This window comes from Zeugodacus cucurbitae, chromosome 6 (assembly GCF_028554725.1).
Source record: "Zeugodacus cucurbitae isolate PBARC_wt_2022May chromosome 6, idZeuCucr1.2, whole genome shotgun sequence".
In the NCBI taxonomy this organism is placed as follows: domain Eukaryota; kingdom Metazoa; phylum Arthropoda; class Insecta; order Diptera; family Tephritidae; genus Zeugodacus; species Zeugodacus cucurbitae.
In genome coordinates this window covers 70,455,625-70,474,871 of record NC_071671.1, presented here as the reverse complement: position 1 = coordinate 70,474,871, position 19,247 = coordinate 70,455,625, and the positions used below count along the sequence as shown (strand labels likewise).

The 19,247-nt window shown below is 39.1% G+C and overlaps 1 protein-coding gene across 1 annotated transcript; it reads left to right on the top strand.

Moving 5' to 3' along the window:
• The first annotated feature begins 1,908 nt into the window (after window positions 1-1,908).
• LOC105221486 (uncharacterized) lies at window positions 1,909-4,121 on the top strand. The gene is made up of 2 exons (XM_011198515.2): window positions 1,909-2,415; window positions 2,476-4,121. Exons 1-2 carry the CDS (start codon window positions 2,349-2,351, stop codon window positions 4,104-4,106), a joined length of 1,698 nt encoding a protein of 565 aa, XP_011196817.2. The 5' UTR covers window positions 1,909-2,348; the 3' UTR covers window positions 4,107-4,121.
• The last annotated feature ends 15,126 nt before the right edge of the window (window positions 4,122-19,247 follow it).

Here is a 19,247-nt window from a genome sequence, read left to right as displayed (position 1 = left end):
ATAATACTTAGTAATGCAACATAAATATATGTAAATGAATAATGATAGTTTAGCATTGAAGAATAATAAGAATAAAATAATGAAATGTAAACAAATATACATAGCTGCATATAAGCGAACACACACACAAAATAAAACTCACATTTAATTGTACTGAACACAAGCAGAGATCAATAAAAACTCATGATTTAGAAAAATTTCAAATCGCTGGATTTTATTTGGTTCAGTGGATTGGGGATATGCTGCTACAGAAAAGCGGATTGGAGCTGATTTTCTGTAAGCCGGTGGTTTGTAATAAGTGAGAGTATAGAAAACTAGCCGGCACTTAAATTAGGTCTTCCCTAATTGTTAGTTTCTTGAATCCATATATATTAAAATATCAATGCAAATTAGTTGATGAATGCCTAATGATAACAATTCACTCAAAGAGTTGACAAGAATTCAAATTTATTATGCTGCTTATGTAATAAGCATAGGTCGTGACACTTCAGTTCAAAACTATTTTGGAGATAAATAATTTAATTTAATACAAATTTTAAAAACGTGGCCATGCTGTTCAAATGTATTTGAACTTATATAAATAATTTGATATCCGAAATAATAAGTACATATATCTCACAATTAAATTGAATAAAATTTTTTAAATAGATTGCAACTCTCTTTAAATTTATTTCCAAATGTTGCCATCTAATTGAACGAGTTTACAATTTGCGATGTATCTTTACCTTTTTTAAATCTTGACATTATATTTTCAAAGAGGTGGCAATATTCAAAATTATTTCATTTAAACTTTCCGAAGTTTACACAGAATTATCAAATCGATACAGCTTTCAGAGGATCTAATTAGTATGAAGCGGTTTTTAATTCGAATCCGTTATCGACTGTTTGATAAATCTACAGTTTTCCGTCTTTTCTTTCCGTTTTAAGGTTTACTCCTTACTCTTTACCTTCAGCGATTTCCGAAATAGTATTTATAAACTTTGAGGTTGCTTTCGACAAAACAGCTGTTCCGTAATTAGAAGAAAACCTCGAATCATAAGCTCGGCAAAGTAAGAGACATTGACGGCCTTATTGAAAGTACTCCACTAACCTAGAAACCATTTAAACTGATTCCGATGGTTAAGCGACGCCAGCAACACCTCACTAAAATTGGAAAAATTTGAAAAAATCAATCGACAGCTTGCCTCTCTTCTCTTTCAAATTTATTTAATTAAATTCTAGCATAATGGTAGAAATATGTAAATACGACACTCACCACCTCGAGTAAGTAGAATGCTACAACAAATTGAATTGTTAAATCTTATAGAAATAGCTCTCGATAAATACTGTTATATGCGGCATTGGTGTAGTAATCATAACTAACTAATAGCTTTCAGTTATTTGCGTTCGCTTCTCATATTCGAATATTAATATAAATACTTTTCTTATAAAAAAAATCACACGCATATTTCACTTTTCTGTCAGTAATAATCACCGTTATGCAGTTATGGCCAAATTCATCACTATTTTGTCATAATCTATCATAAAATTCACACCAAGCCAAAATATTTATGTCGGCTTTGTGTTTACAAACGAAAACAGCTTAAGTCGAGATAGCATACATATGAGTTTCATGTCTTTGAGATGTATTTTTCAAACAAACTGAAACTTTTGGTCGCCATTAAATAGTTTTTTTTACTTGCCGCTTGAGTGTCTAAAATACTAAATAAATTCACCAAATGAGATATTGGGCGCCCTAATCAGTCATAAATCCGCTATCTTCAAAATTTCACAGAATCGAGTTTAGCTCTTCTACACTTTTACTACCAGCATAACGAAGAAAGTGTGCTGTTCTTCAGGCAGCAATTTGTTGTGTATAAATAAAAAAATAGTTTCACACAAATTAATCGAAATGATGATGGATCTTTTGTGGGAAAAGTTTAATTTACGGATAAGTAAGAAAGTAGGTCACACAAAAGAATGCACACATAACCCGAAAATACACAACACAAAAAGAACACCGCCAAGCTGGGGCGAAAGTTAAGCAAAGTAAATAATGAAGAGAACCAACTAACGCTGTAAATAATAGCAATCGAAGAAAGACAAAAGCAAAGAGCACACAAAATAATGTCGTAGAGTGGCGGAGTCTGCTACCAATATCATCCGACCATTCATCGAATATATACACATTCTCTTGGATGAACCCAATTAGAATAACAATAGCCGGCGCTGCGAAAGTCAATCACTGAAGCGAGGCTATAAATGCGCCGGCTAAAGTGTCGCTCGAATTCAGTTAGTCAGTTCGGCAACGCATGTGAATCCATTACCACAGAGGAGATACCAAGAGTAGATTTCGATTTTCGTACGGTATGTTAATACGTTACGTGTTGTTGGTGATCGCGGTGCTTTGTTTGACATGCTGCGCGGTTAGCGGAGGTAAGCTTGAACTTATTGGTATTCAATTTGCTTTCACTTAACACACTCATTCCGACGCAGATACAAAGCCCGGCAAATTGACGAGCTTTCGTCCCATCTCACAGGCGGAATATGAGGCCATACTCAGCCTAACCGATGGTAAGACGGTAGTATCGGAGGGTCGGCTCATAAATGGCGGCCTCGCGGCATTGGCCGGTTTGACTTCCGGTTGGGTTACGAGTCTGCGTTTCCCCAATATCTTCGGCTCATTCGGCTCGGCGCATAAGTCACCGAACGCGAGTTATCCACTGTGTGTCATCAGAACTGAAGATGCGCCCGGGAGCGAACATCATCACGAGCATCATGGCCATCATGAGCATCATGAACACCACAGTCGACAACGCCGTTCGGATGATAGTGATAGTCATGAAAGTGCGGAGCATGAGTACCATCAACACCTACAGCAACATGGCGATCACTCACATGAAGACGTGAGCGGAGAACACGACAGCAGCATTGAGATGGTGTGGAATACGAACAAATTGGCGCCGGTTGTGAATTGTATTGTTGTGCTGAGAGAAGATGATGATGATCATCACACAACAACTAGGCGACCGAGGCGAAAGCGCAGGAAGCAAAGACCACGCCCGGTTTTACTTCCAGTGCCGCCGCCACCACCTCCACCGTCATATCAACCAACATATCAATATCCACCTCAGCCCCAGCCTCAGCCCCAACCACAACCACCCCCGCCGCCGCCACCATCACCAGCGGCGGCTTATCCATATTCGGCAGCGCAGAGTCCATACTCTGTTGGCCCAGCACCACCACCGCCACACGGTAGTTATAACAATCCCTGGTATTGGCCAACGCCTCAATACAATCCATATTACAGTGAGCCGTCAACTTTTACCGGTATTTATCCACCTGCCTATCCGGATATTTACGCAACAACTAATCCAAGCGCTTATACTCGCAATTACCCAGGCGCCTATTCTGGCTCTTTTGCCGCCCCTCCCGCAAGCAATAATCCTGGTACTTATTACGACGCCCCTCCAAGCGCCTATCCAGATCCTCCCCCAAGCACTTACCCAGGCGATTCTTACAACCCTCAGCCAAACAGCTATACAAGCGATTATCCCATTAGGGAGATCCCATTAAATCGCGAAAATCCTCCGTCACACTCTGAACCCAGCTACAACTATGGTCCACCACCAAACTACAGCAGTGCTGATGCTGGTCAACTACACTACTCGGAGCATTATAATGAACACATTAGAGAGAATTATCATAGCGCTGCAAAGTCGAAAAAATCAGCCTCAGCTGCAAAGGTACCCACAAAGCCCAACAAACAGAAGCCGAAGCGTACCGCCAAACCACGACCATCAAATGATCATGAGTCATACGAGTCGGCGCCGACAAAAGGTCCAATTAGACGCAGACATACGAAGGTGAAACGTGACGAAAGCGGCATACAAACGCGTTCGTATGCCAAGATCGCAAGCTACTCGGAAAGCGGCTATCAGCCAACGCTGTACCCACAAAACAACTATCAATCCAACTACCCGAAGGTATCCTACAGTCACGCCTTACCCTACCCGGCGCCCGTTTATGTACGGAATAGCATTGAAGAGCCGTCTGTGGCGTCGAACACAACGCAATACCGATCATATGCGACTGAGGCGGGCATACAAGCTGGAAGGCAAAAATAGGGCTAAATAAGTTAATAAAGCTAATAATAATGCTGTCGATAATAAGTAAATAGATAAGTTAGATTTAAGATATATAATTTATAGATATTGATAAATATAAATAAACATTATCCACAAATATTTAAAATTCTGAATTCAGTAAATAGAGGTAGGGTAATGTAATCATGTTTTTATAAAATCCTTTAATATTTATTTTGAATGCGAACGAAATCGCTTAAACAAGCAATTAAGCGTGTATTTTCAGTTTATCACGCTGCCATCAGCTTGTTAACTTCGTCCGCCTCCACCGCAGAGCAGACAAACTCGCAGCAAGTATTTACCTGCTTATTTGCTGAGAACGCCGAAATCACCTTGTGGACATTGCACGATGATTTTGGGGGGTTCAGCACACAGATAAGGCGTATCAAGCGCCCGCTCTTAGCGCTGCTCACTTAAGCTCTCGCCCACGCCTAATAAGTTGACAATTTGCATAATAATCACTGCAACGACGACGACAACGTAAACAAAGCGTCTAAGCGGATTACAAATGCGACAATGACAATGCGCACGTATTAAGTATTCCAACTGGCATTATACTAGTTCAAAATTACCCCGCCCCCCAACAAACAAACACACGCAATCCACGTAGGAAGTTGTCTTCGTCGCTTACGGTTGGAGACGAGCGAACGCAGTGACCGAGCGCCAGTGCGTTCGTTGCGTCGTCGGTATGCTGTGAGCTTAGCCGCTTGTGTGGGGCAGGTGCGGCGACAACCGCAAGTGATTTGCATACATTTGAGTCGTCCACTGCAGCAGCGGTGAAGTCGACCAACTCAGGAGATGAGCAGTAAAACAGTGAGGGCAGGAACACATCAAAACATCAAAGTTTGATGACTCAAGCTTTGCAAGTATTGTCGTGCGTGGCGCCCAAAGCGGCTTACGCAACGGTAGCTAACAGGCAAACAGCGGCTAATCTGTACTGTTTAAGCGAATATGGATATATATATGTATGGGTATGGTCATTGAAATTATTTGAATTGCGTCGAAGAAGATTCTCCGATATCGCCTTTAAGCAAAATCAGTGGGCGAGAGATTGATATACTCTACACAACATTGCAAATGACATTTAAATGCGAATGTACTCGGCAGCAAGACAAATTCTCATAAACTACTTTATTTATATGTTAAGGAGTACAAAATTGCCTCATAATATGCTTGAGTAGATAAATTAATATGAGATAGTTTAAAATTAAGCTGAAATGTGCCTACGGATATTTGAGTTGCATCTCTTTGCATCTTTGTATGGGAGCTTTGGAAAATATTTGCTTGAACACCAATCCCCATTCCCAAAGTCGGTCAGTGTTTGCTCTGGTGTCGATTTATTGCCTGCGGATTAATGATGTGCTCAAAGACACAAATTTACATAAATCGCATTAATTACAACTGCACTTTCAGTCAGGAAAGCATTTCGTAAGGAAATACAACATTAGGAACTTAAAATTCTAGACACATATTATATAATTATTTAAGTAGTATCTCAAGTGAGGATGACTGAGCCGTGCATGGTATATTTTTTTTATTGTTGTACTTTTTGTAGTATGAACATATAGTTTCTCTAAAATCGTAATTTTCATGTATCTCTTAGATACTTCAAGCTAGGAGTCACGTGAGGTCAGTTAAGGGATCTTTATCCACATTGGCTTGAGTGGGTACATACAGTCGTTAGATAAAGACAACTGCATTCAGCACATTGCCGAACCGAACATTCTATGCTCTCGTACTTTATTTATTTTATTATATTAGTGAAGATAGGAAACATGTTGAACCATATAGTCCGCATGAAGCCCACCAGAATATCAACCGAAGTTTGAGAATTCCAATATTAGCTATAAGGGCGCTAGGGGAAGTAATGACACCTTATAGAATATTTCAAAGATTTATCAATGTTTTCGTTAAAAATCAGTCACAGCCACGATGTACTGGTAGAGGTTAGTTATTTAGGTCCGATTTTGAAAATTGTGAGAAGAGCGATGGCACACACCCAATAGTGTTTATGATCAAAGTTTTATTTCTACATCTTCATTGGTTCTTGATTTATAAATTGTGCAGCAAGCGGATCATATTTTGCTATATTGATTGATTGTGAATCGATTTCGATAATTATCTTATCATGGGACGGTGTGAAGGGAAATATGTAAACAGCAAATTTGGAACATGTACCTTTATTGGTTTGCGAGATAAATAAAAAAATCTGTAAATGAGGAAGTCCCACTCATTTTTTTGTTGTGAGAATATAAAAAAACGTTATATATTAACTTCTTGCAACATATCACCACTCCACCAAGCAGGTCGTTGTATACTACTTGCGAATATACAGCATGCAATCTTTAAGAAATTTACTCTAGGTCAATCCCAACTTGTACAAACAACCTCCTCTCAACTACCCTAACTTAAACTCAAACCAAACTCACCTCTCCTATTCCAACTTCCTGCGGATCAACCTTAAACTCGAAAAGTTGCGCAACTTTTACTTGTAGCGTCTAACTACTTGAAACTTTCGAAAAATATTTAACCCTCTACTCGCCATGTTTATTTAGCAGCTCGTACATTTGAGCGCTCTCATTAATAAGAGTTGCTCCTTGACCGGTTGTAATGCCAATGGCTAGCACAAGTCTTTCAAGTGCTGTGAAAATGTGCCAGAACCTTGTAACACTTTCCAGATCGCCGAGTGCAATAGAGCGCGTTTGCAGGTGTGCAGGTGTGCATGTGTGAGTGTCCATGTGTGTAGGTGTTGCATTTTGTGAAAGCGAGAAATCGCGCTCGCGGCGCTAGGTCAGTTTACCAGCAGATTGGCCATACTCAAAAGGCCCAGCCCCATATATGTGATGCATGAATACTCGCAACATTTACATTTCCATGTGTGGGTGTGTGTATATAGTTTTGTCTTTCCCACTCACTGCCGGTAAAATGTAAGTTTCAAGTGCTGTTATTGTTTACAATTACACTGCGACATAACGGTATTTCAATTTTTAAAGAAGTAATTTAAGTGATTTTTTATTTATTTAATATTTATCTTCATGATTTTTTCTTCCCTTCCTTGTTCGGCACCCGCCTCGGGTAAAAAAACTTATATCAACATAGTACTAAGAGTGCAAGAAGGGTTTCTAAGAGTCTTAAGGCCTGTTTAGAGCTGATTTTATTCCAAAAAATATATTCGTAGCGCTTTCTTCCAAGTTGATGAAAATTCTAAAAAAATTTTGTAGACTACTACAAAAGAGTTTCCTGCTTTTTCAAATTTTCTTCAGTCAAATAAGTACCCGGAAATTCTCATTTTAAGTTTTCCCGCTGAGTATATTTCAACTTTTTTTACCCCAGGATGGCACAACTGTCAGCCACTATTCTGGCAATTTTTATTGCTATGTGTCATTTAGTTTGTTTACGGCATCAGTCACTTATACCAATCGTAAACTTGCGTTTTCGACATGGTTGAATCATCAAATGTTTTTTCAACATATCCAACGTTTTGCCACAAGAAATTTCGTTTGAAACACAAAATTTCACACAAACTCTTTGTTCAATATTTTTATCCATTTAAAATGAGAATTTCTGGGTACTTATTTGACAGCATATATGTTACCAACTCCGAAATGATGAACATGCCTCCCTTTGGTCATACCAGGAGTACTCTCGAATCTTTGCCGCGGACTTTCATTCCCTACTTCAGTCCCAAGTATACTTCAGTCAGACAGCCAATCCGAATTACCCTGCCAACATGAAGACGGACGCTTTAAATTAGAGGAACTGCTCGGGCGCAAATAATTTTACTTCTTTAATTACAATCGCACCGGTATTCTTCTCCTCCCTCTGCTTCTAGTCGTTCCCATCTCGTTAAATCGTCGATTGCTGCTGGCTTACCATCTCAATTCAGCTATTATTCTACCCGCTCTTATCTCTGTTTCGTCATTTACCTCTGTCGGTTTTCTTATATATACATATATGTACATATATCAATTATGTGTATACAGTAATCTATATAATATGGAATACGTGTATGGCTTTCCTGCACGCTTTATACCTGAATTGATTGGAGAGGTTGCCACGTTGCCCTCTCCCGTCCAGTCCTCGCTGTTGTCTGCTCCGCTTTGTCGCATGTAAATTAATTCCACAAACGAGTATTGTACGCAATCAAAATGTAAATATTTATGCTGTTGACATGTCAACCGTATGCTGTAATGCTTGGTGTTATTGTTATTATTGTTGTTTCTTTATTCTTTTATTATATAGTGCTTTACTTGATCCTTGCAGTTCAGTCCTTGTATAGTCATATATAAATGTATTTGTGTGTATGTAGATGGAAACTGCACTCCTTCATAGTTGTCTTGTTCTTGTTCTAATCATGAAGAACACATATGTACATACATACACATATAATATGTACAACTGTTATTGTATTCATGTTGAACAGAAATTGTATATTGATATGCATGTGACTGCAATTTCCTCATTGAGAAACATCAAATCGCTTTATATCGTACGTATGTGTGTGTGTATGTATGAGTATGTGGTAATGTGTAAGTGTATGCCGACAAGTGACGATTATAATAAGAACTTTTCCGCTGCCACATCGCCTTACTTGGCATCACATGCAGACAAAATGCGATATTAAAATGCATTGAAACAATATAACAAACAAAGGAACCGCTATGACAACTACTGTAAATTATAAGAGAAAATGCGTGAATAAAAAAAAAAAATCAGAAATAAAAATATTTAAATTAAACGGAAAATAGCAAAAAATAATGAGAATATTATTTTCCGTTGAGAGTGCAAGCGCAAGTAGTCCACACAAAATGAATCAAATACAAATGAGAAATAAATGAAAGCGTAAAGAAAATTGATGCGTTGACAGTGATGAGAACTCATTAGAAAATCTGAGGTAAAAATAAGCATAAATGGGGATTATTCATTAAGGTTGTCTACCCTCTAGATTAAGTTGTGAATTGCTACTCAAGGGGAGTTTGGAAAACTGTGAGTGCGGTTGGTATATTGTGAATAAGATTAGAACCAGTTAACAGTAGTGATTATTTTCATCTTAAATGTTATATATTATGAAATTATATCTACAGTGTGTAGTTTAATGTTACCATTGCTGTATGATTTATTATGACGTGATGTGATTCATTAAAGATAAGTTGGATATATAGTTAATAATACAGTAAAGGTAAATGAGATCATCAATTAAAGCAAACGGATACGATATGACTTAATTTGCCTTGATTTGATTATATGTCATATGATGTCATCTGATGCGTTTTCGTAAGATTGATAGCATATCTGATGTGATATACGCGTATATGAAAGCTAACAGCTTACCGAACTAAACAGGATTAAATCGCCAAATAACAAACATTTGAGTCAATCTGGATTCATTTCGCAAAGTAGAAACAACTGCCATTGGAATTAGATGTGACATGATATCACTTATATGAGTCACATGAAGATCATTCTTGGAAGAAACTTATTTTATTGAAAATAGAGGAAAATTGATGCAATTATCTTCAGGAATTTGAAATATGAAATGCTCTCCGGTTTCTATAAAAGAGAGGAGGTGATGATTTGGTTAGTTATTAGAGTTATCGGTTCACTTTGAAGGTCTTGATGATCGATCGATGTAACTGTAACTGTAAGGACTTCATAGCATAAACATCGCTTTTCACCAAGAACTCTCTTACGATCTCAACGCAATAAGACAAAAGATCCTTCATTGAGAACATTCCGTTTTATATGCATAAAATGTTAGTGAAGAGATTTTCTTCATAGAACCCCAAGAACAAAAACTCCCCTATTAATGACTACTAAATAGTAAGTCGTTGCTTTTGTTCGGTCCCCACAAGCCATACAATCCATACATATATTGCAATGCTGCAGATGACATTCATGATTGGGAACATATTCAAATAGCATTCGAACCGCGGAAATGTTAGTTTCACCAACTAATAATTGCATATGCACATAATAACCCCAGCAAATGCTATTTATTTATTTCTAATGTGTGTGTGTGTGAGTGAATGCATTGGAGCAATGTATGCCAAGCGATTGCCTGTCACTTGTAACTGGGGCAACTGAATGTGAAGGGAGCACTGAGCGGTGTTTCTGTTGGAGCTCAACCCATCGAGCAAGCTCCTTCGTCTTTCATATACCAATTAACCATAATTCTCTTACCACACCCTCAGCATGTCATCCAGCAGCACAACCGCCCTTACTTCCAACAACAACAAGCGTAAGTAATATTTGCATTTTAATTTTCAGAGAAATTGCAATATTGCATAATTAATCATTTTCTGCTGCGCCACTATAACTCTGCGTCGGTGCGTGTGTCTAGGCAACTGTCAAATATATGCGGAGTGGGGCTGAGTTCCCACCAGGGTTGTGCTGCATTTTTATCGTGCTGCAATTGAACCCTTTTCCTTGGTTGATTTTTGCTGTACTTGGCTGGCTGCAGCTGTTGAATGCCTTGGTAGCTAGTTTCGAACGTTCAGATTGTTTTTGTTGCCATTGTAGTTCCCTGACGTACATAAGTACTGGATGTGTTTGGCTTACATTACACTTGTGTTCTTGAACAAATCAAATTAACATTCGAATTTCATTTATCTTGTTTACTACGGAAAGGTATCGTGTATCAACACAAAAGACCTCTAATGGAATCAACTAGTTGGAGACTTTCTTCCAAATCGCTTGCATTTAAGGACTCTAAAGGTTCTGGTTATAGGAACGAAGCGTTTTGTATTAAATATAGCTTAAAGGAGGTGAGGATTAAAACGGTTTAAATTACAGTTTTTGAGAGTCAAAAAATCGAGTTAGTGACTTTAAAGGTTTTAGGAAAACTTACATTAAACAGACATATGTATATATGAATCCATTTATAAATAGTCCACATATTCCGGAGCACAGAAGTGATTAAAATCAGTCGGAAAACTATGTGTGATAGCCCCATTCACAGTGTGTGTTTTTAATTACTATGTGAAATAAATCTCGCAGCTCACGTTGCCATAAGCCAACCAATGCACATTTGATGGCAGTAAACACCAGCCACACAGCGCTGTCTAGTTGCGTGAGTATGTGTCGATTGCATTGCAACTAATAAAAACAAATAAGCACATTGTCATATTTATTACATCAGCAACGGTGCCATCAGCAGCGCTGATGTCATGATAAATTTAGTATTTCTACACCGACACATTGTTAAGCCATTTGCCATTTGTTGCCACGCAAATGCATTTGCAGCCCTTCGTCCGCACACACCATCCCTGTACACTGCCTGTGCTGTGTCCGTGTGTGCGTGTGTTGTGCGGAGAAGTAATCCATTATTCTGACGCTGCATGTTTGAACCGCCCAACATTACTGCATTCGTTTTTTTTGTTTTTTTTTTGTTCGCTCTCAACGAGTGGATTTTATGCAAAATGCCGTTGCTGTCGCTGTTGCTGTCCGACGCTGGCGGTGGCGCCACGTGGGCAAGCATGCAACACATTTTAAATTTGCCACATCACATGTCATGTTGTCGCTGCTATTAGACGCATCCATTAGTCTTGCTTGCCTTGCTTTCCGTCCGTCCGTCGATGTAAGCTCGTGTGTGTGTATGTTTGTGTGTGGGTGTGTCGGCTTTCATCCATTTAGCCGCCCATTTGTAACTCTTTTTTTTTTTGCTCCATTCAAATTGCTGCAGCAACAGCATGTTGTTTGTAGCGAAATATTTCGTCTGCTTGCCGCACCCTCTCCCCCACCAAACGCCGCTTTCACCGTGCCTTCCGCATGCGACATTGCCAATAAATTGTAAGCGCAACGCTAATGATGGCAAGCCTGATGTATTTATATGTGTGTGTGTATATGTAGCGCGCGTTGCATATTGTATCCATCAAAATCAGTGGCGCGCACACACACACCCACATTTGTATACGCCAACATCAATGAATTGTTTGTTTGCCTACTTTCATATCCTTACATGCAACTCCTGCTGTGTGTGAAGGGAAGCAAGAGCAGCCATGTATTGGTGCGTATTGGCCTCGTTGCAGCTAAATCGAGTGGTTTCGATCTCATTTGATTGATTTGTATTCAATTACGCGTGTTACGCTATGACTATCGATTATCAGCTGTAATGTTGTTGCTCTCATTGTTGTTGTTGTTGTCGCTTTTAATGTTTTTTGCCTTGTCGTCGAAAAATCATGGTTGGCAATTTGTCGCTGCGTTGTCGGTAATGCCAGCATGTTGCAAGCATTATGGTTGTAAGTATCCGCTTGTGGGTAGGGCGAGTCTAAAGACCCAGTAGGAATATGTGAGCTGATTACTATGAAAAAATTTGGATTATTAGACCCAAAAGGGCTAATGATATGTAGATTGATGAGGTTTTTGGAAGAATATTAATAGAAGAATTAGTAGAAAAATGGGCAATGAAAAGAAAATATGTAGTCACATCACTGGAATATCGAGTATTCAGTGCTCTTTAGACTCACGCAAGGATTCAAAAAAGAGTCGGAGTTAATAATTTGTTTTTGTAGAACTTATCAAGAGGTTCTTAAGAGCCTCTTGGCTCTAAATATACCATTAAATAGTTGACAAATCCGAGGATAGTGATTTACTCAGAAGAAAATGTTGATTCAAGAATACCTTTGGACCTTTTAAATTGATTAGATATGTCGAGAACAATCTATTTTGGAATTAAAAATATGACACTAAATAATATTATATTCAAGACCACTGGCTTCATTATGAAAATCGCAATCTCAAAACTGCACTTCATTGAGACTGAAATGGATGAAGCATTTTATTTAAATTGGACTATCTCAAACTTGTTAAACATAGAAATCGAATTCAGTCTCCAACTGAAAGCGATTTCATTCTAGTTTTGACGAATTTCTCAGTGTTTTCAATAGCCAAAGCAAATTTCACAAGCCAAATCAAATGATACCAATATTTCTCCAATACTCTTTCATAGAGCATCAAATCATTTGCAATTTCAATGCATTACCTGACTGCATTTGTTGTTGCTACGCAGGTAATATATTGCATACGAAACCGCACAAGCATTCATCAGAATATAGGCCAAGCGGAACTGATTGAGCCGTTAGTTTGCTGCATACGCTTGACTCAGTTTATTACCCTTCTCTGCTCATATCTGCAGTTCCAAACCAACTCCCACACACACACACACGGGCCCTATAAGTAGTCCAACATAAGCATATCTAATTTACATATCATAAACCAGTATCTGAAGCGGCACTGTCACTCTGGGTTGCGGTTCGAAATATTCTGTTGCGTGATCCCTTCCAGTTCGGCGCACAACCAGTGATGTGATAGTGGCCTGCCTGCGACAAGATACTGTACAGACGAAATAAATGTAATTAATTTCCTCGGCTAAGTGAAACCGGTGAAATAATGTACTGTAATTGCAATCAATCTCTGCTCGTGTTCCATTTGTATATGCATATTTGTGCCCTGCTTGAGCATATAATTGCATGTGTTTGATATTTGTTGGTGCTATTGCATTAATATTTTATTATATAGTTCTATGCTGTCCAGAGTTAAGGTCTCATGTGTGAATTAGTCACATACAAGTGGTGTCATATCATTTGGGAACCTCTGTTTAAGCTTTGAACTGAAATCTATTTTTTCCTCAGAGATCTAAGAGCCATATTGAGACCTCCTCAACCCTTCTCTATTTGAAAATTAAACTTACTTTATTTTGAGATCCAGCTGAAATTCCAATTTCCAATCTCATTAATAGCTAATCATAACCAACTGCAGCTGGCGCTTATTAACTACGCAGAGTTGATTAAAAGTCATTGAACATCCACTATTCTTCCACTAACTAATTTGATATTTACTCAAGTTGATTGAAGCACCACATTTTCCTATCCATTGGCCACTTTTGTTAAGTGTAACTAATGGCCTAATGATTGGAGGTATGCCACACATTTCATTTATTATCTAAACTATATTAAAATATTTACTCAGCGATACAATTAATCACTTGCGCCGCAGTGAACCGCAGCAAAAAATAGTTGAATAGAAGAAGACTTTCTTAGCAATAATTAGTGCGACCATCCCCTTAGACAGCGCAATATCCCCCAGCAAGCGTGTTTAAATAAAGCGGTTGATGGCGCTTGACGCCGACCACAGCTGCAGGCGGCTGAGGCGCGTGTCTAGGCCGCACTCTAATGACCATAATTATAAGTTATTTCCTCGCTAGTCATTATGACAGTTGATTATCGCAAATTAATTTCATTAATCAAATTAAAATGAGTTGAGAGAAAAAATTGAAAACAGCAGAAACAAAAACAACAACTCATCAAGCAACAGCGAGTAGTTGAGCTGCCACTCAACTTAGTTTCTAGCTTCTACGTTAGTGGGGCGAATCATCAGCTGCATTGATTGCCATTTTGTGTGTTTATTCATTTCGTTATGAATATCTTAAGCAATTATGTGCTCGTATACTAAGAGAAAACTAATTTTTTTCCAGACAATTCAATTAGTTAAAGAGCGGGTGGAAAATTTTATAATTAATAGACAAAGACACCAGCGCACCACCCCGCGCAGGTAATACATTTATAATAATTTCATGCTTTAAAAGCGCGAAAGGTGAAGCGGAAAAATTAATTATGATGAGAAAATGATATGCTCACGCTGTCACTAGCCTGCACACCGCCTGACCCTCGCTAGTTGATTGCTTAGAAATGGCCATCAACTTCTTTTAGGATCTCTCTCCGTTGATTACGGGCAAGAAGACAAGTGACGGCTCGCTCATAATATGTATACCCTCAATGCGGTACTCGTCAGCTGAGATTTTCTGCAAGAATTTGGAAGGGTACATATGGGAAAAAGTTAGATTCCGCCGAAAATACTCACTTTAAGAAGAGCAAAAGATTCTACAAACAAGTTGTCTCTACTTGAGCTCCTACCTGTATATCAAAAAATGTGAATGAAGAAGCGAGTGTGCTCAGAGTTCTTGGAAATATGTCTTCAGAAAACTTTTATGCTGAAACCTTGAAATCACACAAAAACAAGAAACACCAACAACCCCAACCAATAAGGGTATTGGCGCCGTGTCACCAGTCAAGTCAGAGATGCATCTCGTCGCTAAAAACCGCTTTATTATTTATTTGCATGCAAACAAGTTTACTTTGCCTTCCATTATTAACCATTTTTTCGCTTTGTGTTTCATTCGTCAACCGGTTCGTTTGCAAACTCATTTAATTTGAAGGCTAACGGACGGACGGACGTAGGCACCGCAGTCACCGCTGCGCCATGCCATGTGCTGCTTGAGTCACTCTATTGCCCAGCAGCCGCCTGCCGGTCGCTGGTTGCTGGTTTACTTTGATTGCATTCGGATTAAGAAAAAGTGATGGAGAAATGTAAATTATCGCCGCCCACCTCTCGCTTGCCACTGGCAGCGCGCAACCAACTACTCAATCAAATGCAGCTGCTGCCACAAGCGAGCGTGCACTTTCTTTGCATTTTTCATTTCAATTTTCTTGCTCGCACACCCCGCCCCCATCCGCTCTCTCTCGTCAGTTGGCCGCTGACCATTTGCATGACGAGTAGTTGTAAATTGAATTTGATGTTGGCACCGCGCAAAAGGTTGCACAAAATGATTTATGATTACGTAAGCAACTGAGGTCACCCTCGCAGTTGATAATTTAACAAGAAGTTTATTAGATTTTATCAACCGACGCTGAATGGTATTTCGCAAAAGCTGCTCGGCGGCAGAAACATCATCTTCAACTATGAAAAAATTAATGTCAAAGCGATCGTGGTTGGAAGAGAGCTTTGCGTTACGGAGTTTGTTTTGAGAGTTACATACATCTGAAATTTGATGGGAATCTTCAGCATGTAAGTTCTCTTTTTCAATTCCTTGTAAAAATACGAAAGGAACGATGTAAATTTCAGAAAAATAAAAGTTTAAATTCAGGTTACGTATACGCCAACGCAAAAAGAGGTATATTTCGGATTACTGCGAACATATTAAGTCTGTAACTTATTTCAATTTTCCCGAATTCAAAGTTCTTAGTATAAAAAACCTATGCAACTAAGCGGTGAAAAGGTATTTCCTTTAGATGAAGGATTTGCTGAAACTACTTTATGCTCAACTGAAAATTGTTTTCCATAAAATTTTAATGCACTTTTGTTTCGCGAAAAGCTTATATATACCACGAAGAGAGGTTATGTTTTCACATATGGAACTCCTTAAGGATGTGTATGTTATATTTCTCGGTACTAATAATAAAAATTCATTGTAAATCCAGTATAAAAGATGCTTTCCTAAAGTGGTTCTGCCTTACACTCGACAACTTAACAGAAGACGTCACAATCTTTTTTTTTCCAATCGTGTAAAATTCACATGAAAAGAGCTAAAAATGGGAGAGAATGACGGATCTTGGACAGTTTCCCGCGAAAACAATCGCACTCTATATTATACAAACGCACACATTTCAAATTTATTATCAGCTGCTAATACATTAACACCAATTAGAGTAAGATTTTGATCTGCTGGCGAATCGGTTATTAAAAAAGAGAGTTAATATGAAGTAGCAGATTTGTTAAATATTGCGTATACGACCAGCAGCTCAGTGAGTAATATTTGAACTGTGAAAAGCAGAGCTTATATAATACGTTTGTGAAGCGGATTTTTGTGGAATTTTGATATTTTATCATGATAAAATAATAATATATAATAAATCCAGTTCTGCGCTGCAACCAAAAACTATTTATATCGCTGAAAACATGGCAACAAATTTGCAAAACTATCTAAATTAAATAAAAGCCGGAGCATGTGTTTGTGTGTGCGCGGGTGAATGCTTCGGCCAACGCTTTGTCGCAACTTTATCTGCCTGCCGTATTCAAAATCACATTTCCGTGCTATTGCGCCATAAGTCGAATGCACACACCGAAATCCATCACGTTTCCATCATCAGTGGCTGCATGCCGAGTGCCAACAACCCTTCGCACAGGCTACTAAGAGCCCCCTTTACTCCCCTTGTCACTTTCAAAAGCAACTAAACTAAATGCCATGACATTTGTTGTACTATTTTTGCTCGTCTGCCTTTTTATAAAACACACAATATTTCCAATGCACCGAAAGGGGGAAGCGGCGGAAGGGGCGCAGTGAATGCGAATGCGTTAAGACTACAATGACAATTTCCAGCACGTTTTCGTTATTAACGCCGACGAGTTTAACTCACTGCAGTTGCAATGTGTGTGTGGGCGTGCTTGGTCAGTTGTTCCAAGGCTGTGTCCATAGGGAACTAAAAATGCAAACACTGTTCTAATATCACGCTAACTGAAGTAGCTGACTGATGGTATAGTCAAGCTTGTGGTTGCTAAATATAAACATATTAGTTATAGTTTCAGTACCGCTTTGTATTTATCTGCACTGTGAACATAGCCTTATTAACGAATATAGCAATAACAACTGACAAATAAATAATTTTTAGATACAAATATATTCTTGATTTATATGTAAGTGTGTAAGTTTGTCATTGTTAGTTCGCTCTCAATCGTTCAATACAACCGTTATTTATTTGTGAATTATTTTATGCCTTTAGAGTTACAGCAACTGCAATTATTGCCTTTATTATCATATCGTTGACGACGACAAATTAAAGAAAAAAATCAGTAAATAAATAAACAAGTTTCACTGAAGAACGCACAAACGCGCACACAAATATATTCGTAGGCGCGGGCAGCGCTGATTGTGTGCGTGTACGCTGTCGTGCAAGCATAAAAATCACACAATTTGTTGTCATTCATTTGGCCGGCTTCTGTTTGCGAAGCGCCCTCTCCCTTCTCTACACTGGGCTCGCGTAGAGAAGGGTCCCTCGCCAGCGCGCAATTATTGTTTGTCACTTTTTTGGTCAACTGTCACGACAAGCAGCGACCGCTGGGCGAGCAAAAACTAACAAACAACTACCGCGCACACACGCATACTCACTCGACTGTCAGTTGCGTTACTCCGTGCCCGGCGGCAATCGCTGCCAAGTCAACATTCAATTGCTGGCCGAGTCGTCGGCAGCGGCGGCGGCCATTATAAGCCATTAGAGGCGCTTACATGCAGTTGAAGTTTTAGTGGCATTGCCCGCGGCGCGTGATCACCGACTGCCTACATACAATTCGGTATTTACTCGAGCGCGCGCACACTCACTCACACACAGGCGTGAGTCGCGTGGGCGTTACGTGCTTTTGTGCTTTCTGCTTTCGTTTGTGCAACAAATAGGCGTCCATTGCGCAATGAATTAAAACGTCGACACGCGCGGCACGGGGGGAGGAGCTCGCGCGCTTGCAACGCATATGTTTGTGTGTGGGTGTGCGTGCGTCCGTGCGTGTTGCGGCATATGTGTCATGCGAGGCTTTCGTGTTGTTCTTCATTTGCGTGATTTTGTGTATTTTAGCGCATAGACACGAGTTGGGGATTAACAAAATAGCCAGTGCATTAAGCGCTTTCTGCAACACATACGCTGCTGAAGAGGGGGCCGAGCAGTTGGTGTGATCTCGCTGTAAAACATGACAGTTTCGTGAAGCTCGCGTTCAGCGTTCAGTAAAAATAGCAATTCATATGGACATATGTTGTCAAAGTGCGCTTAAAAACATAACGGTGACAAAAGTACACAGACTTACATGCTGGAATTACATCTATTTGCAGTGATAAAACGTATCAGGCTTAAGGCTTACGTACATCCAACTGAATATTATTATTTTTGCTTATGCTTTATTTGGTTGTAATCAGTAGTAGTCTTTATGCCACAGACTATGCTTTCAATTGAGCATTTTGAAGTATCTTAGTAACAACCTTGCTCGTGGTCTTCACCGAAAGTTCTTCTTGAACCAACCCGATTACACCATTACTCCAAATTCTCAAACCCTTTATAATAGACCTCGGTCGGCTTAATCCCATTGGCATCTCCTTCGTTGACATATAATCCTTTTTGCAAAAACCAGTTCATGTAAAGTGAATCTAACTTTGTCGGAGTTCATACACAAAAATTTAAGGAAAATGAACTGAGGAGTTGTTGTAATCAACTTTTAACTCTCTAGTGCAACTACTAATGCACACTTCACCTTTTCAAGTCCCCTTAATCACTACAGGTCGTAAGACTGAGGTTGAAACATCTGATTAGC

Bases quoted from the DNA above. Each gene is read 5' to 3' on its own strand.
- LOC105221486 (XM_011198515.2), top strand. From the start codon at position 2,349: ATGTTAATACGTTACGTGTTGTTGGTGATCGCGGTGCTTTGTTTGACA. The intron at 2,416-2,475 runs GTAAGCTTGAAC...ATTCCGACGCAG, and splicing joins ATGCTGCGCGGTTAGCGGAG to ATACAAAGCCCGGCAAATTG.